Genomic DNA, 26596 nt, shown 5'->3' on the forward strand with positions numbered 1-26596 from the left:
TTATTGGTGGAAGGTGGAAGAATTCACCCCGGATTGGATGCCAGTCCATCACAGGGCACCATGCACACACACACACACACACACACACACACATACACACACACCGATGGGCAATGTAGCATAGCCAATCAGCCTACCTACTTTTTTTTTTTGGACAGTGGGATGAAACTGGAGAACCCAGAGGAAGCCCAAATGAACACGCATTATTGAGAATGTGCGTCTTCAGTAATTGTTTTATCCTGGTCAGGGTCTTAGTTTGAAGCATGTGAGAGCGGGTATATCTCTCTCTCCTCACTTCGTTTGGAAGTTGCATAGGGAGAGCGACATGTAGCATTTAAGAGTTGGAATCAAATCAGTTAATCAGTTAATAAATATGACCTAAGAACGTGTTCAGTTACAGTATAGAGATGATTTATCCCTAGTGCATGGGGCAATCAAACCCTAAATTTTGCAGTCAGGGACCCAAAGATTACAGATTTTATTTCATAAACATAATTCAAGTACTAGACATATTATTTATGTAGAGAGTTGTTTTATTTCCACCCACAAATCACATTTTTTTAATTGAAATGGGCTAGTTATCAATTCCAGTTGACATTAATCATAGGCATAATAACTTTGATAATGACAGGTTGTGATTACCAGCACTAAACAAAATCACAGACCCCCTGGCTATGCTTCACAGACCCCACTGAGAACCATGGGGCGAGTGTGAAGCTGAATACATGCAGCTCCTCTGCACAGACAGCAGGGGGCGACATGACGCCATACATAACAACTCAATAACCATGGGACACTCTGGAGTTTTGTTTTGTTGTTTTGTGACCAGTTCCTTCTGCTAAATCAGTCTTTGATACTTTTTATTGTGTGCCAAACCATTATATTCCCTTTTTGTACATTGTTAAGTGTGAATATGGTTTGCACCTGACAGCTGTGGGTGTGTGTGTGTGTGTGTGTGTGTGTGTGTGTGTGCGGATGTGGCGACTACGAGAAGGAGCTGTGAGCCTCAGAGTAAAGACAGATGGCACAGTTCCAAGAAAACCTTGAGATGAACACGAGAAACAGGGGAAGTGGTGCTGAAGTCGGTTATCTCCTCTGTTTATTCCACTGAAGCACACTGGAAGGTTTGATTCTCTCATGCTCACTGTCAGTGTGTACATTATGTGTGTGACAAGTTAACCCATTCAGCTCTCACAACTTGTTAGTGTTTTTTCATCCTTCTCCCTCATTACTTTACTCTCACACCCTTCCTATCAGTTTCACTTTAAAGCAAAACTCCACCCTGACACACAGTAAAGAGGTTTATATGGAAATATTTGCCATGTGTTGAGGGATTCTGCTGCTTACTTGTTGGTTAACGGTGCACTTTCATTACTCCTGTGAGAAGCTTGTGTGCCACACTGATGTCACAGGGTGACATTACAAGCGCAGTTACCATCTCAAACTTAAGGGATAACAACACTTCCATGTATCAATCTTCTGTATCGCTTATCCTACACAGGGTCGCGGGGAACCTGGAGCCTAACCCAGGGGACTTGGGGCACAAGGCGGGGTACACCCTGGACAGGGTGCCAACCCATTGCAGGGCACAATCTCACACACACTCACTACAGACAATTTAGAGATACCAGTCAGCCTACAATGCCAGTCAGTCTTTGGACAGGGGGAGGAGACTGGAGTACCCGGAGGAAACCCCCAAAGCATGGGGAGAACATGCAAACACAGGGCGGAGGCAGGTTTCTAACCCCCAATCCTGGCAGTACGACGCAAACTGTGCTAACCACTAAGCCACCGTGCCTCCCAGGATAACAACCAGGTTTCACTATTAGCCCCTAAATACGAAACAACTTCTTTTCTCATTCACAACTTTCAGGTTTCATTATCATATTAATGAGAAATCCAGTGTAGAAGCAGTGGAGACAGAGCACACATTAGACTCAAAGCTGCAGAATGCAATGCAGCAATACAATGCAGTTGTGCTGAGTCTCAGCTCTACTAGTTAGCATTCTGCAAGATGATGAGCATGATGGTGTGGACAGCAGAACTAGTGTGAATCCTGAAGATTTAGAACTTTATCTGTTTGAGGAGATGAGAGAGCTGAACAGAATAAAGGACTAAAACACTGATGCATCGCTCTCTCTTGGTAGAAATGAAGCACCAATGTTGCATTTGACTCAAGATCCTAACTCATTATTTCTGACCTAAGAAAAAAAAATTAAGAAAATGTCCCCTCAACTCAGAATCCCTACTTGGGAACTCAGGATGGTCTCCTCAAGCCAGAGTTCAGCAAGTGATGTTAAATCACCCAGCATCAGCAGTAAACAAAAGTAGCACTTCTAACCTTTAAATGAGCTATACTGTATATACAAGTATCTGGTTTAGCTCAATTAACATAGAGACATATTCGCTTGTTAAATCTATAACACTATACAGTTTGTTGTTTTTTCGGCAGGAAAATATACATCACACATCATTGTTAGCTGGCTAGCTTGTTGCTAACAGAAGACGAACAGGGAGGCGTCCATGGTTTTTCCCACTTTGTAGCTCGAACATACCAAGGTTGAAAATGACATATCTCTGAACTTGCACCTCCCACTTCCAAGGTAAGTCAAATGAAGTGTAAAACCCACTGACGCCACTATTAGCAGCCAGTCAAACAGCATTGTGAGTCATGTAGGAAACTGTTAACCAAAGTGAAAATAACATATTAAAAAAAAAGACATCTTGGACATCACTGAAGATAATGTATAACAAATGATCAGCTGAAAACAGCATGTACTCAGTCTCAATGCCTGCTCTTACACACCTGATTGAATTTATGGCCTCACTGAGCTGGATAATAAGAGAAGTCGGATGGTGGCTGAGAGTGGCAGTTTGTTTACTGGCCTAACATTACATCTTATTCAAACAGCCCATAATGAGAGCTAGTACATTACCAACAGCATGCAAATCTTTTTATAAGTAAATTATATTATTGTGAATGTGTGTCTTCAGTAACTGTATTATTCTGGTCAGGGTTGCAGTGGATCCGGAGCTTATCCTGGGAACACTGGGTGCAAGGTGGAAGAATTTACCCCAGATTGGACACCAGTCCATTGCATTGCACCATGCACACATACACACATTCACACACCGATGGGGAGAACATCTGAAACTCCACACAAACAGTAACCCAAGCTCAGGATCAAACAAGGAACCCTGAAGCTGTAAGGCAGCAATGCTACTCGCTGCACCACCATGCCACCTCATTTTTTGCTAATTCTTGTTACACTATATATTACATTAAAACAGCAACATTTATATGCTCTTGTAGATTTAGACTGTATGATCCTCTATGCAGTATGCAATATTGTTACTATCACTTGCAGTAAATAAATTTGACTTTTTCATGGTAATGAAGAACAGTGAGATATGCGAAAAGCAAGCTGTCGATATCAAGATCCAAACAATGTTAACAATGCAAAGAGCGCTCCACAGAAAAAAAAATAAATAAATTTTTAAATCTTTACACCAGTCAGACCCAAGGAATGAAGGCCATTGAATTTGTACAGACCACTGTCCAGAATTACTGGCACTCTTAATAAAGATGGGTAAAAAAGATCATAAAATATCTCTGTGGTTAAAAAATTAATGCCGCACTGAAAATATGAGACAAATATGACCAGATGTAGTGATAATATATAAGGAGCAAAAATCAGCAGTGGTGGCAGACAATCTGATGCGGTGGTAAATTCAAAGCGAAGGGATAGAAGAAGCTGGAGAAATATCAGGACTGAAAGAATAACTTAGAAATGTCTTTACCTTCCGACTTTTCTCTATTAAGCGTATTCAAGGTCATGACCCTAATTCTGAAAGAAGAGCTTAAACAGATTCCTGAAATAACACTGATGACAGTCTAGAAGAGAACAACCTCAGGAATGTGGAAGCAGCCACTCCCAGGTAGGAGAAAAAAGGGTGAAACAGGTTTTCTATATGACAGTCCTCTTTCTTTCAGAATGCAATGCAGCGATACACCGCAGTTGCACCGAGTCTCAGCTCTACTAGTTAGCATTCTGCAAGATGATGAGCATGATGGTGTGGACAGCAGAACTAGTGTGAATCCTGAAGATTTAGAACTTTATCTGTTTGAGGAGATGAGAGAGCTGAACAGAATAAAGGACTAAAACACTGATGCATCGCTCTCTCTTGGTAGAAATGAAGCAAGAGCCAATGTTGCATTTGACTCAAGATCCTAACTTGTAATTTCTGACTTAAGAAAAAACTAAGAAAACGTCCCCTCAACTCAGAATCCCTACTTGGGAACTCAGGATGGTCTCCTCAAGCCAGAGTTCAGCAAGTGATGTTAAATCACCCAACATCAGCAGTAAACAAAAGTAGCACTTCTGACCTTTAAATGAGTTATACTGTATATATAAGTATTTAAGATCAATCAGCATACAGACATATTCGTTTTTTAATCTACCACACTGAATATACAGCTTGTTGTTTTGAGGATCAAAATATACATCACTCATCTCAGTTAATTGGGTAGCTTGTTGCTAACAGAAGATGAACATGGAGGTGTCCATTGCTTTTCCCCCACTTTGTAGCTCAAATGCACAGAGGTTGAAATAACTCCGACCTGCCCCCTCCGAGGTAAATCAAATGCAGCATAAATCCCACTTGCGCCACTATAAGCAGCCAGCCAAACCGTTAACCAAAGAGAAAACAGATAAAAAAATATCAAAGAAAGGCATTTAAACTAAAAATGTCAACTCAGTAGTTCATCACAAAATAAATCTTAGACTTCATTGAAGATAACATGCATAATATGCAAGTCGTTCAGGATGGATTTTCCCTTAATTACTTACTATAAATTTACTAATACAAGTCAACATTTGACAAAGGACTCAGTCACAACACAGAGATTCCTCAGGTGGTATTAACCAGTTTAATTAACCCTGATTACATTTAAAAACATCAGAAATCAACAAACGTAAGGAGAATTAAAATGTTACAATTTGTTATTAAAACTCAACCTGTCATTAAAAGCTGTGATACCACAGAAATAAAGAGAGAAGGAAGGTAAAAGAGAGAGAGAAAGACCATTACACAATAAAGCAATACAGTTTCTTTTCAAATTATGTAATCCCACAAATGAAAAAGAAACACGCAAGATCAACAGAAGAGTAACATTACAAAATAACGAATTACATGACCAGAGTTAAAAATCATACGTCTCCCCTCTAACTCCATACACTATCATCTGTCTCCATTATAACAGCCTGAAATATAATTACAGCTTTTAGTTATTTTACAACTTTAAAAAGGTTTAACTGTTACATGTATAACACATGGTTGGGTTAACGGCAAGAGATTCTGCTCTCAAATAGATCATTTCTTTGAGGAACCCAAACGTATGACTACATGAGGAAAAATAAACAATAAAAATGTCAATAATGATAATTATCATAAACAGCAAATTTGACATCATATGAAAAAAAAAAAAAAAAAAAAAAACCAAACGTGAAAGAGAAATTAACCTGCTTAAAATACGTAGTCCTGCGCCATGTCCCTCACACAAAGCAATGCCTTCCTCAGCGCAGCCGGTCAGGAGACCTAACAAATCATTCAATAGGTCAGGAAAAGAAGGCGGGGCTCCTGGGCAGGATACGGGTTAAGGGACAGTTTTACTTGTGGAATAAAGAGTAAGGCAACTATCAGTCACATAAAGAGGATGGGGGACAGTGGATGTCAGAAGCGGAGCCATCGAACTTGCCAGTTCTGTCAAAAGATAAATACTGTACAGTGTGAACGACATGCCCAAAGGATCTGTGCCTCTTCCTGATGGCAGGATGCAGGCTCCGCCCTCACCGAGTTCTGATTGGCCATCTCACACAGTCTCTTGTCCAATGCTGTGTACAAGTGTCCTCACAGCTGGGCTAAAGTTCACAGACCTTCAGGAAGTCCACTATGCTGAACTCTGGACTGGTGGTTACCCAGGAGATGGACAGACAAGGCAGGCTGACACTCACTCTTTCATTTATTCACACATTCACATTCAAATACACATACACACACACATATACACACACACACACTTTTAAAATAGAACAGAATGGCGGCACTTGCATCAGGTAAGGTTCAGAGCTCTGCTTCTATAGAATGCTTGGTGTGATTTTGTCTTTCGCTATTTGTGTCTGTGTTTTTTTTTTTTTTTTTTTTTTTTAAAATCATACACACATATGTATAAAAATTAATCAAAATAAAACCCCAACCCAAAAATGCCTATATATGACATCCAGGCCTTTTAAAACAAAACCTCTTTCAAAACCCTGGATAATTACATATTGTTAATGCTATGGTTCCACAACTGCAGCTTACAATATTCATACAATATACATAACAGGTTTAGATATAAAACAGTATAGTCTGAGTTTTCATGTTTTCGTCTCGACATGCTAAAAGGCAGTGTAAAATTCTGGCCTGTTATGCTATCTGTTAGTGTGTAGGGGAAGGATGAATCAGGTGCCTCTTACGCCACAAAGACGCTTAAAACTACACTTCCCACAATTCCCCAGGAGGTTCTGTAGGATTACATGAGAGGAACTCTAATTCCCACACAGGTAAAAAAAAAACCCAAACCAAAACAAAAAAAACACTGCCCACACAGGACGTCCTACACTTACACAACCCAAAGCGTAGCCCTCCGGCCCCTCTCCTGCACCGAATGACACGCTGATCACTCACACAGCGAGCGCAGAGAACTAAGAACGAGTGACTACATTGGACAAGAATGTGTGTTTTAAAAAAAGGGAGGAGAAAAAAAAGAAAACAAAAAAAAAAGTAACAAAATATCCACCTTCGCTCCACTCGGCTATGATCCCAAAGCTTCATTTAGCCAAACGGATCTGCAATCTTCAGAGCTGTAAAACACGAATCCTTTCATCCACACAGAAAAAAGAATGGAATACAACAGTATTTTCTGGTCCCAGAATGAGCCAAAAAGAAAGAGAAAGAGAGAGAGAGAGAGAGAAAGAGAGAGAGGGAGGGAGAGAGAGAGAGCGCGCTGAGGTGAGCTGGTTTACATAGAGAGAGAAGAGAGATCCTGAGAACACTCAGAAACATCACAACACACACTTCCAACCATCTGAGCTTGCTTTCCCAAAACTGTCACAAAAAAGCAATATCCACTGTTAAAACTTTGAGGAGTTACAATAGGCGTTGTGAACACTCCTAGTTTTATCACATATCGATGGTCATGCGGCTGAGGAGCTTTAGGGAAATGCAGTCCAGTGCAGGCTTCACACAAGCGACAGGTGGATTTATCAGTCATGTATATGTGGTTGTGTGAGCGTGTCTGCATGTGTGTGTGTGTGCCATAAAGGGTCCCTGAGCAACTTGGCCAGGCTGGTTACGTGTACAGCACAGCTCGTAGAGCATTTACAACAGTGCCTCTCTGAGGATGAGGACAAGCAGACAAACACTCCACCCAAAGCTAATGATAGCTGATCTGCTCGTGTGTTTATGCTGATCATGTGATCATTTCAGTCCAAGACTTGTTTTGCCTTTCTCTCTGCTGTCTGTGGGTGTCTGAGGGATTCGTTTGCAGGCACTTCACTGAATAAAAATAAAAATAAAAAATGTCCTCCAGTGCCAATTGTCAAAGTCTCCTGAGGGTCAGTGGTGTGTGTGTGTGTGTGTGTGTGTGTGTGTGTGCGTGTTACTATTTCCTTATTACGATCACCTTCTGACAAAGTTTACATTGGTGAGCTCTGAAATGAAAACACTTGTTTGTGAAGTGAAGAGGGGGGTCAGTTTTGTTTCTGGGCTGCCGTCAAGAGTGCTGGTGCGTGTATATTCAACTGTCAGTATCGTAGATCTCTAAAAAGAGTCATGTCCGTCTGCGAGTGTGTGAACATCAGCAGCCATTGTTCTTGACCATTGTAGGTATCAATGCTCATTCTGCACGTGTGTCAGCATGTCACTTGCATCAGCAGTCCTTGTTTTCCAGAGACAGCTGGGCGGCTGCGCGGTGCAGTTCAGCGCCCAGTTTGTGAGGGGCGGAGCTCTCGCTCTCCTCCCTCTCAACTCCACTGCTCTCTCCGTTCTTTTTGTCCCCCCTGACTTTTTTATCCTCGGCCTCCTCAGTGTGCTGCTCCTGGTCCCAGCGCCGCTTGAAGCGCAGTTTTAATGGGATGCACTGAGAAGGAGAGGGCAAGGGGGCGTGCCCATGCCCGCTGGGCGCTGGGGGCGTGTCCGGCTCACTCTTTACCACAGGCATGCCGCCACGAGATGATGATGAGGAAGGTGGACCAAAGAGTGGTGGAGGAGCTGGGGCTTTGAACACATCTTCCTCAGAGTCATCATATTGAGGAGGAGCAGAAGTGCCGTTGGACTGGCGTCCAAAAATGTGGTGGTGGTGGTGATGATGGTGGTGGTCGCGGCGGTGGGGAGAGAAGAACTCTTCATCTCTCTCATCTCCTTCCTCATCACTGATGTCAGTGACTTCAACCTCCTCCTCAGATTCGATGTCAGAGATGGGCTCTACCTGCATGACAATGATGGACAGACAGAGAAAGAAAGAGAAAGAAAGAAAGTATAAGCAAGTGAGTAAGGTAGAACGAGTATATTAAACCTAACCTAAAATATCCACTTGGTAAAATTATGAAGCATAATATGTTCTGCAACATTAAGGTTTGCTATCAGAAAGCTTATGAATAATTATGCTTTAATATTTAGCATGTACACTAAGTTATATAACAAGGACCTGGGGAAGAATTAAATAATTGGTACAAAAATAGATTTCAATGTTTAATTAACTACTTGTGAAACAATGAATTTGGCCAACTATCGAAGTGCTAACAATACCCGTGACACGCTCATAAACTACATCACGATGCGATTTTATTTCAAAATCCATGTTATAGTGTTGTATCACCCAGTCCTTCTATTAAAGACCTTTGCACACTAAAACCAATGTGTTATTCCCTTTCGGTGAAGAGTAATATGCTGTAATATTAACACTAAAAAATCTGAAAAAGAGTAAACAGCGATTTCTGCTTTGCGTTGTTGGAGCACAGGAATAAGTGTGGTGGAGATAATCGGCTCTTTCAAGAGCTCTATATAAAAGACCCACCATCTGTATTGAATTCGTTCATCAATTCATTACAATATGTGGTACTTCACTATTCCTGTAGTCATTATGTATTCTTTTAATTATAAAACCCCTCATGCGCTGATACAAAGACAATAAACCTGTCAACAGCCATCCTTTACTGAAGATGTGATTATGGTCAGTCAGTATTTGAGGAATTCAAAAAAAAACAAAACAAACAAACAAAAAAAAATCACAGGATGATCTTAAAAATGATGCACTGTTTGAGAACAATGTTGGGCTTGGCATGCAAGTTGGAATAAAATAGCATGTATTAGTTTAGTATTTGTCTTAAAAAATAAATAAATAAATAAATAAAATACATTTATAAAAAAAAAAAAAAAAAAAAAAAAAAAAAAAGAGAGAGACACACCTTGATCTTGGGTAGGCCTGTGCTGTTGAGCGAGCCGCTTGATGAAGAGTTGGAGACGATGCCTGAGCTCAGGTCACTGCCAAAAGAGAGCGAAGAGCCGAGGGCAGACGAGGAGGAAGAGCCGAGGGAACCCTGGTGTCCCTGTGCCTCACGCTGCTGCTTTCTGCCTGGTGGTGGAGGCTGCAGCTTGAACTTAAAGGGGGTGTGATGGGCGTCGTCAGCCGGGGCCAGCGGGTATGAGTGGGTGAGGACGGACGGACGCTCGGTGGTACTAGGCAGAGGCTTCTCGGGCCGCTGCGGCTGGGGCACAACCACATTGGGGTAGTGGAAGAGGGCGCGCGGGCTCAGGTGGTAGTTATAGACACTCTGCGTATGTGCCTGCAGGTAGCGCTGCATATCCTCAGCGCTGAATGAGAATATGGAGCCTGGCATCGGTGACAGCGTGGGTGAGGGTGTGTAGGGCAGGTGTGTGCCCGCTGTCACAGGCAGGGCAGGGGAGAGCGGCGGTGGAGCCAACAGGCCTGAGCCTGCGGGAGCGAAAGGAGAGAGTGGCTCCGGGTGAGCGCGATGACCCCTGTGACCCCCGTGATTTCCGTACATCCGGTACAGAGCATCATGGGTCAGGCGAGGCGGCACAGCGCTCCTGAATCCTCGTTCAGGCACCCGCTCTTCAGCCGTTCCAACGCTGAGGCTGCCCTCATCAATCTCTGAGTTGGCGGAGGTGCCATCGCTGCAGTCAGACACGGAGCCTCGAGCCAGGCGCCGTGCCACGCTGCTGAAAGAGCCCGGGCTTCTCAACTCCTCACTGCTGGGGGAGAGAACCTCAGATGGGGTGGAGGGGGGAAAACGGAAATGAGACACTCCACCTGTGGGCACGGGAGGAGCGCTCTGAGGAACGCCTACACCTACACACAGTGAGACAGAGTGGGAATAAACAAAGAGAGTTAAAAAAAAAAAAAAAGAAAGGGACAAAAGATGGCATGAGATGGAAAAACATTAGGTTCTGTGTGAGTTATGTAGAGAGTACAGTGAGTGGGCAGTTTGTCTGCATGCGTGTTTGCACGTGTGTGTCATTTTGTTTGTGTAGGAGTTTAAAAGACAGCATGTGGGCAGTGTGCGTGTGTGTGTGCATATGTGCGTGTGTGTGTACACCTGTACCTGCAGACCCCATGTCTATGAAGGGGTAGTTGACAAGGACCAACTTGTTGAAGTTGAACTTGTAGGTAAAGCGCTTGCCTTTAGTTTTGTGCAAGATCCGTTTGTTGTAGTAATACCTGCAGGACAACACAAACACATGCCTTTACTGTAAAACAATCACAGAAACACATGCACTTTTGACCATTTAAAGACAGCTGTGGTCATCCTAGTTTGAATTTATATAACCTACAGTTAAATTTCTCCTTTCTTAATCCTTTTATATAATTCTGTTCTCTCTCCCGCTTCCTATATATGAACTTTTTTCCTCCTCCAGCTCTTTACATAACCTCTATAGTTTTTTGTTGCTCCATCTATTTATATGTACCTAAACGTGTCCAAAATGTGATCACCCTCTCCTCGCACAGTGTGAGCATGTGTGAGCGTGTGTGTGCAGAATATATCTTTTGATCTTAAGCTTTACAACCCGTAAGCCACTCATTTGGGTGAATGGCAGGTTTAAGGGAAGATGCTGACACAGGCGATTTTCAAATGTTTATAGGATGCCGCTTAGCTGTGTGTTCAGCTCTGTGTGTTAGACATTTCTGGGGACCAAATGTCCATACGATTAAAAGAATATGTGAGAATTTTGAACTGTCAGTCAAAATAGCTGGTATTTGGGAAAAGCAAAAGGCAAAAGGTCTGTTGTACAGAGGTTAGCGTTATATATATGTACACAATTATTTATCTATAATAATACAGTAATCAATAGAAAGAGTGTGTGTGTGTGTGTGTGTGTGTGTGCGTGCGTGCGTGCGCTTGGAGGATACACACCAGTGTGTGGTAGATTATGGCGAGACAGACAGATTCAGACTTGCGGTTTGCGTGAGAGTGTGTGTGTGTTTGTGTGAGAGAGGCCAAGAGTGAGAGAGAGAATTATGGTTATTAAGAGGAGTCGTGAATGTTCAGACAGGCTCTTTCGAGGTTCAGACAAAAACAGATCGGTGGGCCAGAAGATGGAGGGAGAGTGTGAGAGCGAGTGTTAGACCCACACAGAGTGGGTGTTAACACATGTCCATATGTACCTGTTTTTCTTACAAACACAATTAATGAGACTGTTTTAAGAAAGAATGAGAATTAGAAATGAGAATGAGAAAAAAATCTGTGTAAACAAAGGACATGATGATTATCATTATTATCTTATGATAAATCACCCTTCTTTATCTCTACACCTGAACTACAGACAAGTATGATGAAGGTGAGAGAATTTTCCACCGTCAACAAAACAATATCACTGAAGACAAAATGTATAGAGCGTATACTCTCGACTTCTACTCAGCCTAATTCATATATTTGTTTCATTCTTCCACACAACATACACAAGGGAGCAGAACACACATGAAGATGCAGGAGAACTAGAACAGGACAGATGGCCAAAGCGACTGGGTGCGATATCCCTATTAAAGGATCATTGCAGTTGGATTGCTAGAGATTCGAACTGATCCAGTCAACTGTCACAGCCCTAATAAACAAACAAGCAAATAATTAAACCAACAATCCTGGGGTTTATGAAGGTAGCTGCTTATTAGGACATCCCTAGAACACATCATACACAAAATACGAGATACACACACACACACACACACACACACACACACACACACACACACACACACACACACCGTTTGACCTGACATCAAAAGAGAGGGATTCTCTCTGTGGCTACCCTTGGGCGCGATTTCCCACATGCAGCATTCTGCTGTACCTCTTACATCCTGTGCATGAAGGCTGGACTGGGCTCTAAAATGAAAACATGATATTAGGGAATGAAGAAAGTTTCCACAATCAGATTTGAGTGACTGGGTTTAAACGGCACACTGACAGCGCACACACAGCAGCCACCCTCTTTACATATTACTCAAAATACACATACACGTCAGGAAATGACTCACTGAAAGATTATTCATTAAATTATATTACATCACAGCACTGTTGAATTCTCGAATCAGAAGGTGCGGTTTAATAGATGCTGTACTGTAAATGATAACAGTAACTAACTTGCTTCTATGACCTTCCATAACATTAAATCGTCGCTACAAACGGTTAAAAAGAGAGGGATTTCATTCATTCATTGTTAATTAAAAACTGCAGTTGCTAACAATGCCATGTTGGGAACCAAGGGAGCAAAACTGGCCGTTCTTTCTGGGTGGGAGGGATGGCATACCCTCTCTGCCCTGTCAGTCAGAGCGACAGTAGCCAATCACAGGCACCTGTGAGCTCATGGATGTAGAAGAGTGCAGATAGCGCTCTCCTTTGTGTGCGTGTTTCCTTTGTGTCTGTCATAATACTTCTTTCACTCAGATCTATAGTGTATTTTTTTTTTTTTTTTTTTTACTTCTTTCATACCAAGATATTCATTTACATACATGTGTACATTGCTTTCAGTATATAGCATACATTTTAGGTTATGAGTATATTAGGTTAAGAATTATTATATAAGAAGAAAAGAACATTAGTGAAATAGTACTAGTGAAGTTTGTTTACTAAACACCATCACACTCACACACTTGAGTTTCGATACATCCACTGCTCTATTGTGAACTCACAGATAAACATCATGCTGTGTGCGCGTGTAAGAGTGTGTTTCCGCGTGTCAGAGTGTGCCACGAATGTGTACTGTGTGTGTCTCTTCACCCACTAGTCTAAGAAAGAACCCATTCTGTCTGTGACAATAAGATGTATACAAGTCTGCCCCCAAGCTCACTCCCCTCTCCTCTTCACCCCATACACACACACACACACACACACACAAACTTGAACAGTCGTCACCGTCCATTTGACAAAGGGATCTGTTGTAGTCCAAATCCTCTGACTCACTCTCTCCACACACACACCCAATCAAGATCAATCAAATACAAAGACTTGAAGTAGGTCACTTCAGATCTTACACCTGTAGGACAGGACACACTGTAAGATGCCTGCGCTGAAAGTAATTATCTGCAGCCGCCATGGCATCACAGGTATGCGCAAAGGATCACCAACTCATGCCAAGTCTGTAAAGGCTGACTGCTCGAGCAATGGACACGGACCCCATTGTGTCCCAGTGGTGGGAGGATGCATGGACGGGAGCAGGGAGGAGGTTCCTCCACCCTGCTTTAGAGGCGAGGGGAAGCTGTGTGTGTCCTGACCTGCTGTGGAACAACAACACTGGGACAATGCTGTTGTACGGAGTGGGAATTTCCACACGCGCACGACAGGAAAGAGACGGGCGCCGGTCCGGAGAACATGCTGGATAGTGCCATAATGACACAATCACACCAGATCCCAACTGGCAAATACGGTGATGAACTGAAAATACATAAATACATCAGTGGTGGGCGGTGCAAAAGGATGGTGCCTGTTGATTCCAACAAATATTTTGAAAAGAAAAAAAAAAACTACACAAATATTGCCAAGGCTGTATTGCAAACTTGATGAACTGTAGAAAGTGTTAGTATTTTCGCACTCAATACCTGTAACATTATCGTCATACCTTTACTGATAACGTTGAGGCTTTGCATCATTCATACTCTCAGCCTTTAAACAGCATTTTACAGGCAAACACACACATTTGCTGTTACACAGGATGTGATGATTAACAAATCAGTAGTTTTGGTGGCAGTTACAGTTCAAACACTTGGCTTCGTTCACCATGTCGTCTATTTACGCTGCATTCCTGGAGTCTACCGGTGATTCGCTAGCAGCTCCTTTATTTCTGAATTGTAAAAATTTCTCCTGCTATTTTTGGTGGACTCGGCTCACAAATTAACTGCTTCCAGTAATTTTCTTGGAATTGTACTAGATCTTGTCTTGAAAAGGTCGTCAAAGGGGTTTTTGTTGGCATTGGCTTCAGGACAGCTGAATAAAACAGAGATAAAATAATTATTGACTTGACTGCTCAAATTCTACTTCCTGTAAATGAAGCTAGTTTCACATTCTCCATCCCTACAGCAAGAGAATGAAGGAGATACCCCAGCTGTACATATACACACAGATATATAAACATGTAGGGAAAAGAAGTGAAGGTTTAGAATAGTACACAATGTTTCCAAAGTAACAGGACATTTCGGAAAAAAAGTCCTTCATAAGAGTTGTAGGAAGTGAAACCAGCTGATATTTGAAATGCCTGGTGACGTAATAGCTGTTGCCAAAACATGACATTCATTCCATGGGCTTATTAAAGGGCCGTATTTCCTTAAGCTTCCTCACTCATAATTAGTGAGAGGACGTTAATGTTATGTACATTAAGGAGAAATCCTTCAGTCTGATGAAGGTGCTCAACAAAAAGCTCAGGAGTCTTCTTGGTCTCCCTGATCTCTAGCTTATCTTGTTGGAAAGACAGTAAACAACACCTGTGGTGATGAAAGAGAAGTGATGACTGATAAAAAACTGAATCCTTAGTACCTAAGTTCATAAATATGAGGGGCATTTTGCATGGTTTGGGTTCTCTTGTCCCCTTGAAGGGAACCTCCTGCCTGCTCAACACAAAGATCACCTTTATCCTCATTGAGAATGACTCCACCCCATCCACATGGCACAAGGACTCACCGAATGGTTTGAGGAGTATGAAAATGATGTATATCACATGCTATGACCTTCGCAATAACCCCATCACAATCCAGTTGGGCAGCTATGGGAGAGTTTGGAGTGACGCAAAACATCAGAACACCAACTGAGCGAATATTTTTTTTTTAGAAGAATGGAGTTCATCGCACCAGTACATCTATCCAATACAGCTGCAAGGTTCAGTGTAGCGGTTCTAGTGGCTTGTGGTGGCTAAAAACCTTACGAAGACACTCTTTAATTTGTCACCCGTCTGCATTTATTCACACTCACACACACAAATACACACCAGCATTCATTTTGTTACACGCACAGTGTGTTAATCAGCCCCTTTTCAGTGCTAAGTTTCAGAGCACAGTACTGCTCTTGACTGAACACCTTTGGCTGGTGGATTATTCTCAACTCAGCAGTGACAGTGGGGTGTTTAAAAACCTTAGCTGTGCATGATACTCATATCAGTGCATCACCTCTTAACACATCACTGACACTGCTGTACTGAGAACTACCCAAATAATATCTGGTCAGTGGAGATCCTTATAACAGCCTCTATCCTTGGGCTGTACATTAATTGTATGTTTACAAAGAGCACATTTATAATAGGTATACCTGATAGTGGCCACTGAGTATAGCTTGGGAGTAGTTTTTCCTGATATAAACCAAATACATGGTTTAAGCTTAGTCTAGGGAGTATACTACACATGTTTAACCCTAACGGCTGAAGTGCTGTTTGTCTGTTAAATCAATCATTTTCAAGCCTAAGCCCCAGCTACTGCCAAATCGTCCTGATGGACAATGTGCAGAATCAATTCTGCCACGCTGCTACATCGTTCCAGTCTTGCTCGTGTCTGCAGTCTCACTAAGAGGAAGGTGTGGACAGTGACTGACAGGTGTGGCGTCCACCTACACATATACGCCGTGGCCAATGTTTACATTTCACATTATATTTATTCATCTGGCAGACACTTTTATCTACGTGTTGACAGTGTTATGCTGTCTATGACGTTTACTGCAAACAGTTATGAGTCAGCTGGTACAAAACGTCCTGGTGCCATAACAATAGTAGGGTTTTGCAGCATGGATCGTTCTACAATGCAATCTTTAAGCCTTGTTCACTCCATATACATTCCATGAGGTTAAGTACTGATGTGATAAAGACAGAAGTGCTGTTGGGGTAGAGCATCCTCGCATAAAGGCTAATGATGTCTGTGGCGGGAAAACGATAAGAGCTAGTGTAGGAGCATCCTATATCACCTCCCTGTCTGTCTGTTAATAAGCCTCCCAGCAGTCCTGGTGTGCCTACTCAAAGCAGAAGACGCAGCACGCAGGCTAATCAGACCCAGGATACTGTGCTTCAAATGATCATACACCGCATGCTTAGCTTGTTCTGGAATGAGTATACACAACAAGAAGAGATGCTTCAAATTAGCATAAGCAGCGTTTTGTAACAGATCATTTCCTAGGGTTAATGATTTACGAAGCCTGCCTCACGCAATTAACACTTCATGAGGTTAAGCGCTGATTTAACCAAAATAGTAGCACTGTAAGGGGACAGCATTCTCAGCCATTCATAAAATAGCAGCTCAAGACCGGTGTGGTAAACAGGAGTGAATGGTATACAGCTTCGCCTGTTTGTCTGTTGCACCCGCTCATGTAAATAGACAGAGAAGTGCGGGCACATCAGGCTCACAATCTGTGCCACATGGTCCTGCCTAATCGTTTTAAATCAGTGCACCTAGGTTTTTTTTAAAGAGCAGAGTAAGAATAGAGCTCAGCAAATAATGTCTCAATCCACAGAGTCCCAGCTTTCAGCTGGACAGGTGACGTAAGGTTAAATCTTGTTGTGCAAGTCAGACCTAGTTTGTTTAAGGAGCGGTATGTGGATGGAGGATGCTTTCTATAAAAACTTTTAACATGGACTCGGATAGAGTGATTAATGAGAGACGATTGGGCTGAACATAAGAGAACCGTGAAACAAGTTTACCTGAGAGCTCGACTGAGTTTGTCGTAGTTCATCTGAGGCTTGCACTTGCGTGCCCCCCACAGTCTGGCCACCTCGTCGGGGTCTTTGATGACGAACTCGCCGTAGTCCCCCTGCCAGGCGATGACATCGTGGTACTCCTCCTTCCTGAGCAGCTCCAGGATAAAGTGCCACAGCTGGATCTGCCTGGAGCCCGGGCTCGACTCGGGCTTGTACGCCCATTCTGGAAAGGCGAACCCTAAAAACACAGAAATGACAATAAAGAAGATATAATAAACAAAAATGCCTATTAACCTTCACCTACATCATCAGTCTATCACACAGGGTTGATCTAAGGCCTCACTCACATTATCTCATACACAAGATGTAGATTTTACTGGGGCTGCAACTTATGATTCATGTTTCTTGTTTCACTGACAACAAATTTACAAGTTTAAAATATAAACTGTACCTAGTCAGATCTACAGAAAAAAAAAAATGTTCTCTCTAAATAATAATAATAAACACTTAAATATTGTGTTAACAAGCACAGCTGGATTCCAATTCTTAAATAAGGGAAATGAATTATGAATAACTAAAAGCTGAATTCTCTAATCAAAAGATGTTGATTAAATTTCTATAACAGCAGCTCTGACAATAATTCTGGCTGTAAATCAAATAATAGGTTTATATTAATGCACTCATTCTAATATATTATTGTTTCTAAAGTAACAGCTCATTTGCAGGGATTTGTATAGGCGATGCTCCACATAATACAAGACCAATAGTAAACATATTTTTAAAAACAAAGTGTTATTTAACAGAAGCAAAACGTACATGGTGAGACTATTGGTAAGGGTACGTTCAACATTTATAGAAGGAGTCTCGAGTGTCAGTGCTTTGTAACAGTCAGTGAGTTTTCCACCACAGGAACGTCTTCAGCACGGAGGAGATTGTGCTTTCTGGTTTCCTGATAACATGACAAGCTGCATGGTTTTTTTTTTTTTTTTTTTTTTTTCTCTTGAGGTGAGAGACAAAGGAGAGGCTGGTGAGGCAACGACTGTTTATAGCTGTTATAACATTATAACGTACGTGTCAACAGGAACTAATTTGTCTTACAGACGTTCCATAACATCGAGCGTATCTACAAATGGTTAATAAACATGAAGTGTTATACATTAGTAAAGGAAACATTGTAACTGTTGGCAAATCACTGTGCTATTAGAGGAATAAAGAACTTCAGCAACTCCTGCCGTCTTTTCTTCCTTATAAGAAACATCTTGAAAACACAAGGAATTTGATTACAATTATATAAACAATTTGCCATTTAATCATTGACTTTTATGACTATTTCAAAGTACAGGTGAAAGGAGAACACAGTGATTGAAAGAGCAGCTGTGATGAAGAGCTAGCTGAACACTAAGCAGATCCTCCGCACCCAAGGCATTTATACCAGGCCATGTACACGCACATGCAAACACACGCATGTACCGGCATGCATACACAGACAAAAACACAGACACACAGACCCACCGGAGATCTTCCTGGCTTTATTCTCTTTGTGAAATTATATTCCAGCAGATCCAGAGTATGCTTTTTACAATCCAGCAGTGAGGCTTTTCCATCTTCTTGTTATTCATGAGGATTTTGAATATACTCAATATGGAATGCTGAATGAATTTCAGAATGAATTTTCTGCTGGATTGATGTAGAAAAGTTGACGAGAGTTGGTTTAAAAAAAAAAAAAAAAAAAAAATCATGCTCAGGCTTCAGGTTTCAGTCTCACCATGACTGCATGTGTCCGTCTGGCACTAGATTACATCATCATGTTGTGCCGTCTTCAGAAAGTTTGCATAACTGTTATTGCATACAGACCATGATTTGCATACTTGTAACAACCTTTCAAAAAATTTGCTTAAGGTTTGAGAAACACTGGGACTGGAACAGCAGTCAGTGGTGGCACTCTCCTCGAATAACTTTTACCACAAACACAGGGCAAAAAAATACATCTCCGTGCCTCTATTTTTCATAAATAGTAAGGAATAAAACACTTCGGGATGTGCTGTTATAGGAAAATAATCAACGACTGGATAGTGTAATGAGTTATCAACCTGAAGTCCCACCAAATGCATTTTTTATTAATTAAAGAACGATGTCATACTTTATCATTTACAGTTCTGTTTAATATTGCAGAACATCTGAAAAACAAGTTCATTCCTGTTATCACTGTAAACAGTCACCAGTATCTATTTTTTTTCTCTCCTGTAAACTTAATAAGACCAAAAAAATGCTGCTCATCAGGTTACCAGGTCCTCTGTCCTGAAGATTTTCTCGTGTGGGAAAACCTAAAGATACACCTTTATCTCTGACACTGGAGACTCCTTCCAAAAACACTAAACAAACATCTCTTGGCAGTACATACATACAGTATCTACAAGTTACACATGTAAACCTGTTTACGTATGTCCACCGTACAAGCCTCTGTGTAAGCTGTTACTATGGAAGCAATAACAGATTAGATGAGCACATTAACGTAAACCTTGCAGCTGGAACTACTGTCAGCTTGCTGTTACAGAAAATTAATCAGCACCTTCTGACCAATCAGATTGAAGATCATCATGTGGCATATATTACAGTGGAGTATATATGGGCAATAGCAGATCCACTGACCCTGTACTAGACAGTAGAGCACATGAAAAAGCCCTGTGATTGCCCCTTTAAGAGGTCAAATGTGCCATGCTCCAAAGATTCTGACAGACACAGATCTGGTTTCATGTGTCTCTCTTTCTCTCTCTCTCTCTCTCTCTCTCTCTCTCACACACACACACACACACACACACACACACACACACACACACGCAGAGACACCCACACGTGAAAACGATCTCCACTAAGAAGTCTGAGCCAAAGTCAATGTCTGTCAAACTCCCCGATGAACAATGAAGAACAGACTCCTAAGTCACACAAGCACACACAGCCTTCTGGCAATGATGGATACACTTACAGATGTGTAATTCACACACACACACACACACACACACACACACACACACACACACACACACACACACACACACTTTGTTGAACTAATAGTGCTAAAAAATCTTGGGGAGGCGTGATGTCTGATCCCGTGCTTCTCTATGGGCGCACACAAACATACATACATACACACGCACACATGCGCGCACACACACATGCTCGCACACGCAGCCTGCTATTTGTGCTAGAGCATCCGAGACCGAGCTCAGCCTCAAGGACAAAACCTCTCCGAGCTAGGAGTGTGTGCGAGTAAGTGCGTGTGCATATTATTGTTCATATTACTAGCTATGATACTTCCCTGATATGAGAAAATACACACATGCGCACAGCAAACCTATGGCATCGCCCTGAAACACAATGCTTGCGCGTACACATGTGAGAACTTGTTTCTGTAACTTGTGCTAAATGTTTGTACTGAATAAATAAAACTGAGCTGTGCGTTTACTGCTGATGCCAAACACAAACCCATTTTGTGTTTCCAAAGTGTTCTTTCCCTACCTGCTGTATGTAAAACACATCTGCAAAGCTGTTGTTAATATCAGCTGAAACTAAATCCCAGCAAGGCTGAGCTGCTGTAGATCCCTGGAGATGGAGTCCCACGTCAATATCTTGTGATTGAATCACACCATCAGACAACACACCCAACCTCGGTGTAGGTCTGAACAACCAGCTCTCGTTCTCTCCACATAAAGCTAACCTGACTCGGTCGTGTAGGATTCACTTTTACAGAAAAGGAGCCGGCCTTTGCTCTCCACAGAGCCCACTTGTTGTTCAGTCCCTTGTCATCTTAAGATTAGGCTACTGCAGGAGAGGGTCTCTTGCCCCTGTGTACCACCCTCAACTGCAACTGATCCAGAATGCAGCCCCAAGACCTCCTAAGTTCTCAAACATCACCCTATTGCTATGTTCTCTCCACTGCATTCCTGTAGCTGCCCACATCAGACATAAAACTTGCCATAAAAACTAAATGTGGTTCTTCCCCAAACTGCTGCCACAAAGTTGGAAGCACACAATTGTATAGGATGTGTTTGTATGATGTAGCTTTACAATTTCCCTTCACTGGAAGTAAAAGGCCCAAACCTGTTCCTGCATGACAATGCCCCTGGGTACAAAGCCAGGTCCATGAAGACATGGTGTGCCAAGGTTAGAGTGGAAGAACATCGAGGGTCCTGCACAGAGCACTGACCTCAACCCCACTGAACACCTTTTGGGATGAACTGGAATGCCGACCGCACCCCAGGCTTCCTTGGCTGTCATTAATGCCTGTCCTCACTAATGTTCTTGTGGCTGAATGGGCAAATCCCCACAGCCACGCTGAAAATCTAATGAAAAGCCTTCTGAGAAGAGTGGGGTTATTATAGCTGCAAAGGAGGTACTGACTCTGGAATGGGATGTTCAACAAGCATACATGAATGTGATTGTCAGGTGTCCAGATACTTTTGGCCATACAGTGTATCTGAAGACACTTATCAACCCCCACACTGCACCACGTTCCCTTCTACAGCTCGACTGGACATACTATCCATCAAGACACAAAAAAGACATTTAAAAGACTCTGCTCTGTCTTCCTTCATATCTCTACAAAGCAGCACTAACTCCTCAATGACATTGTCTTTACTAGCATACCAGCATTTTTTTACGTCACTCTGGATAAGGGTATCTGCTAAATGCTGTAACTATAATAACAGTTTTCAATAGTTCCAGGTGAATTTTAATTATGATAATGATTTTTTGCCTTCCTTAATTAAGTAAACATAAGGCACTGTGACACCAGTGAGCTTAAAGCTAGCTAACAAACATTAGATATCAGTGTTTACCACCTCACTAAATCATAAGCCCCTAGTCATGATTTAACTGTCTGTTTATTTGTGTACTGTAGTAGCATATTTACTTATCACTTAATTTTCATTCATTTCATCTTCAGTAAGCATTTTATCCTGGTCAGTGTCACAGTGGACCCAGAGCCAGTCCCGGTAAAACTGGCCACAAGGTGGGAAAATTCAAATAGGATGCCAGTCCATTGTAGGGCATCATACACATGCAAATTCACATCTATGGGCAATTTTGCAATTTAGCCAATCTATCTATTTGCATGTGTTTGGACAGTAGTAGAAAACTGAAGAGCCCAGAGGAAACCTACACAGTTACCCATGCTCAGGAATGAACTGAGGGCCGTTGAGCCGGGAGGCATCAATGATACCTGCAATGCTACCTGCACTCTACTTCATGTTCAGTCTAATTTAATTCATATCTAGTTAAAACATTAATGAGAAGTCTTACTTTGATTGAGAAATTTATTCAGCATTGGCGCATAAAGTACAAGGCAAATGAAAAGGCTGTGTTATGTTAAAGTGCTTTTAAACTATTTGGTGCCTAATTTTGCTCACATATCCCTAGACATTAAGAAATATTTTTTGTGACAGCTGTTCACTTTGTATTCTGCTGAAATTACCACTTACCTTAATTCATATTCAGTAACTGCTCTGTCCTGATGAGAAATACTGTGTGTGAGGCGGGAATACACCCTGGATGGGACACCAGAGTTTTCAGTTTCAGACACAGCTCATGACAACAATCATGATGACGGTGCAAAGTTATAAAAACTCATCAGGTTCTCATCAGGGTGTTTAACACTGTTTGAAACTGCTAAACATTTTGTAAGTTTGACTGTAACACCTGACAAACAGGGATGCTTTGGCTCCGATGTGCCATCTAGTGGACACCGCTTTAATCCCCCAAACATACATGAGGTACGCTGCTTCTGCACACACACGGCAAATTACGCAAATATAAACCAAGCTTTAATTCTTATCAGTGAATTTATTGATATTCTAAGATATGATCAGAATAAAGTGGATTCACTAAGGACATCAGAACAAAGCTCCCTTTTGGTGGCTATAGATCAACAATCAAGCATGTTATCTGTGGGTGAAAGTATACGCAGCTGTGTGTATTGTGCCATGTGTGGGAAACAGTGTGGTGTGTGTGTGTGTAAGGTGTTTTAATGCTCTACCAGAGAGTCGTGTTCTGAGTGCACAAGTGCGGATGACCTCATCCCCCCTCCCTACTTAACCTCTATAACCTCCAGCCCTTCTCTGTGTCTCTCTGTCTCTCGTTCTCACCCCCCCCCAAGGGGGAGACACTGGATCCTTACCACAGAGGAGAAGAGGACAGATCCGCGCGCACACACGCACACTTCATCAATAATTCAAGGAGCCGCCTTCGCTCGGGAGTATCTGAGGGAAGAGGGGGGTAATCTCTGCCCTGGGACATTAGTGTGTGTTTGTGTTTGATGAGAAAAATGCTAGAAGTTGTTGTCTAATTAAAAAAAAAAAAAAGTAGAGTAAAAGGACAGAAGTGAACACATAGCGAGTGATGGAATGAGACAATATAGAAGAGGAAAAGAGACGCAGCCGAGAGGGGCCTGAGGAGGGAGTGGGGGCGTTTGGGGGAAAGGGAAACAACGGAGGAGGGGTGAAAGAGAGGGATGAGATCATAGCTCGTCTCCTAGTCTGTTGTCATCCAGGTCAAATTGCTCCTCTCTCACTCTTCCCTCTGATGCCTCATCCAAGTATGTAAATCCAAGAATGCTGGCTGTCCGAGGCCCAACTTTTTTTGCATTTGAAGAATCCTGAGCACTCGAGCATACGGCAGCATTGTTATGAGAGGAAGCATACTCATGCAGGGTGTGTGTGTGTGTGTGTGGTTTAGCAAAAATCAAACTGATGACATGAAAGAGTTTCTGTCAGGCAACACAGAGCTGCGATTCATCTGTGGGGAGAAACTGAAGAGGACAGCTTTATTCGCCTCTTTGTCATTAACGCTGATAGCAACTCTGTGCAGTTCTTAAATTCCAGAGATGTGTGTGTGTGTGTGTGTGCGTGTGTGTGTGTGTGTATGTGTATGTGTGCGCGTGGGGTGAGGGGGGGCTTCAGTAGCCAGACTCTTACCGGCTCAGTGTGAAGACTAATATTATTGCAGCGTGAACCCTGTACACTGTGAATGACAGAGTGAAAGTGTGTGTTCTAGTTGTGACAAAACTTTTTTCACTAATTTAACTACCGTATAATTTAAATTTTCAAATCCACATTTGACTGTTTACAATGCAAAGTTCTATTTTTAGTCACCTAATGTAGAGCTAACAACAACACCTGTTTATTTTTTGGTCTAATAACTTTTAATGGAATGACACAACTAGTGTGTTTTGACCTGACTCATTTATTTAAATAATAGACAGTTTCATTCAAAACAACTTAAGTGAATACAAGGAAATAAAACGCAGCTGATTAGATCTTAAACCCTACTTTTATCAGCTACTTAACTCCTTTCCACGCTTGTTCCTTTCTAAACAGTGGTGTGTTCCAAGCAAATTGAAAAGATTGTGTGTATACTGTGTGCCGTGAAAACATCTTCAAGTATTGTGATGTGACGTACCTGCCATATCTCTCGCCCCTACACAGCACGTTGATGATGAGGGTCATGTGATGCCGATGAAAGTAAAGAAAAGGTGAGAGATGCGAGGAAGGGAAAAATCAGAACCTCTCAGTGACCACAGTCAAACCACAAGCACATTAAAGATTCATCAGGGAGAGAAAGAGAGAGTAAAAGAGTAAACTGAGTAGAGGGAGAACAGGGTGCAAAGAGTGGAGCACAAAGAACAAAAAGAGGGCTGAAGAGATTCAGCACACTGTTGTGCTGGAGCGTTTGTGCTGGTACTGACGACACGGATGTTCTGTCTTTTAAAAAAAAAAAAAAAAAAAAAAAAAAAAAAAAAAAAATCACAGAATGTACCCTTAAACTCAGAGAGTGAGCAAAGTCAATGAATGCACGAGAGTGCAAGAACAAGAGAGCGAGAGAGAGAGAGAGAGAGAGAGAGAGAGAGTGTGTGCAAGAGAGAAAAGAGAGCGAGAGAACATGAGAGAGTGGGAGCCAGAGGGAGAGATGGCCTTGGAGATCCAAAAATAAACTCGCACACAGGGGTTATTGTTTGACAGTAAAGAGAGGGAGAGAGAGACAGAGACACAGAGAAAGAGAGAGGACAGGTGGAGGTGGACAGGTGGAGGTGGACGACAGAGGTGAAGGATTTGCTTTCACACCTCCATAACTTTATCACACTTGTGCACTTCTCCAATAATGCTGTTTCGCACTGCACAAACTCTTCAGGCCAAGGACAAGCAGCTAGAAATACATTTCTGGATGCATTGAGAGAATGTACAATCATGCTGAATGCATGCGTGCATGCGCGCACACACACACACACACACACACACACACACACACACACACACACACACACACACACTCTTCTCTTGAGTGTTGTGAGTTGCAGAGGTGAAAAATATTATTCCACGGAGTAGAGGCAGTCCCAGGGCTCAAGGTGTATTTATGTTCAGCTCTTACACTCCTCCTTTATCCTCATTAGCCCTCCATACATCCATCTATCCAGATCTTCAACACTCTCTCCCTCAAGACACAATCTTCTCCCTTTAGCAGAAACATCTCTCACTCTCATTTTCTCTTGCTTAGTCTCTCTCTGTCTCCGGATAGAGGTAATGAGCTGGCAACCAGGTGAGAAATCTAAGAAGTCCTTGTCTCTCTCCTCTCAAAAAGTCTTTTGCACCATAGTACACTTCTCATCAGAAAGCGTGTGTGATCATTTCTCTCCGAGTTATGGTTATAGTAACAGCCCCTTCTGAACTACTTACTGGTGTTAAAGCAGGTATTAATTGGACAAGCATTATCTCAGAGTTTATGCATTTACACCCGAATAGAGAGGAAATATTCTTGAGTGAACTGGATTCATTGTGCAGCGACTGAATCATTATCCAGCCACAACAACATACAGGTCATTAATCCAGAGTACATAATCCCTCCAGCCAGGTTTCTCCACCCAGCCTGTCTTACACTGTGTAACTGCATGACTTGCTGTAAAGTGTGTGTATGCATGCATGTGTGTGTATGGGTCGAGGTGTTTCCTGGAATGTGTCACACCAGAGAGGTGCAGGAAGTTAGCAAGCCTCCTGCACCACCACATCAACTCTGCTTCCTGTGTGTGTATGTGTGATGGTCTAAGGGAGTGCATGTGACTCGCAGCATCTGCACCAAAATGTTTGTCACGCTTCCTTCGGTTCCAAACTCTCAGAACTCGCTAAAACTTTAGGTAGCGTGAACACGGAACACACAAGGTGCACTTGCCACACGGCAACGTTACAAAAGATAATCCAGAAAAACAACGAACAGACCGTGTGTGTGTGTGTGTGTGTGTGTGTGTGTGCGCGGTGTGTGTACATGTGCCAGCGCTGACTCAGTGCGTGAGCGTGTTTGTAATTCAGCCTTCACAACGCAAACATTTCTC

The 26596-nt window shown here is 42.3% G+C and overlaps 1 protein-coding gene and 1 long non-coding RNA gene across 5 annotated transcripts in view; one reads left to right on the plus strand and one right to left on the minus strand.

Annotated features, from left to right (window-relative positions):
- Nucleotides 1-681: 681 nt before the first annotated feature.
- Nucleotides 682-4786, plus strand: LOC117598360 (uncharacterized). The gene is made up of 3 exons (XR_008301634.1): nucleotides 682-1124; nucleotides 1502-2603; nucleotides 3016-4786. It is a non-coding gene; the product is annotated as an uncharacterized LOC117598360 (long non-coding RNA).
- A 130-nt stretch (nucleotides 4787-4916) lies between these two features.
- erfl3 (Ets2 repressor factor like 3) overlaps nucleotides 4917-26596 on the minus strand; it is a 41379-nt gene continuing 19699 nt past the window's right edge. Inside the window, exons 1-5 of one of the 4 annotated variants that reach the window (XM_053233492.1) lie at nucleotides 24676-24956; nucleotides 17227-17461; nucleotides 10668-10783; nucleotides 9510-10414; nucleotides 4917-8530 (exon numbers count right to left, since the gene is read on the minus strand). In XM_053233492.1, the coding sequence (XP_053089467.1) occupies nucleotides 7973-8530; nucleotides 9510-10414; nucleotides 10668-10783; nucleotides 17227-17461; nucleotides 24676-24682 (1821 nt within the window). In that variant the 5' untranslated portion in view covers nucleotides 24683-24956 and the 3' untranslated portion in view covers nucleotides 4917-7972. The other 3 variants (XM_053233497.1, XM_026939888.3, XM_053233495.1) reach the window with 3 other exon arrangements.

This window comes from Pangasianodon hypophthalmus, chromosome 1 (genome assembly GCF_027358585.1).
Source record: "Pangasianodon hypophthalmus isolate fPanHyp1 chromosome 1, fPanHyp1.pri, whole genome shotgun sequence".
Taxonomy (NCBI): Eukaryota; Metazoa; Chordata; class Actinopteri; order Siluriformes; family Pangasiidae; genus Pangasianodon; species Pangasianodon hypophthalmus.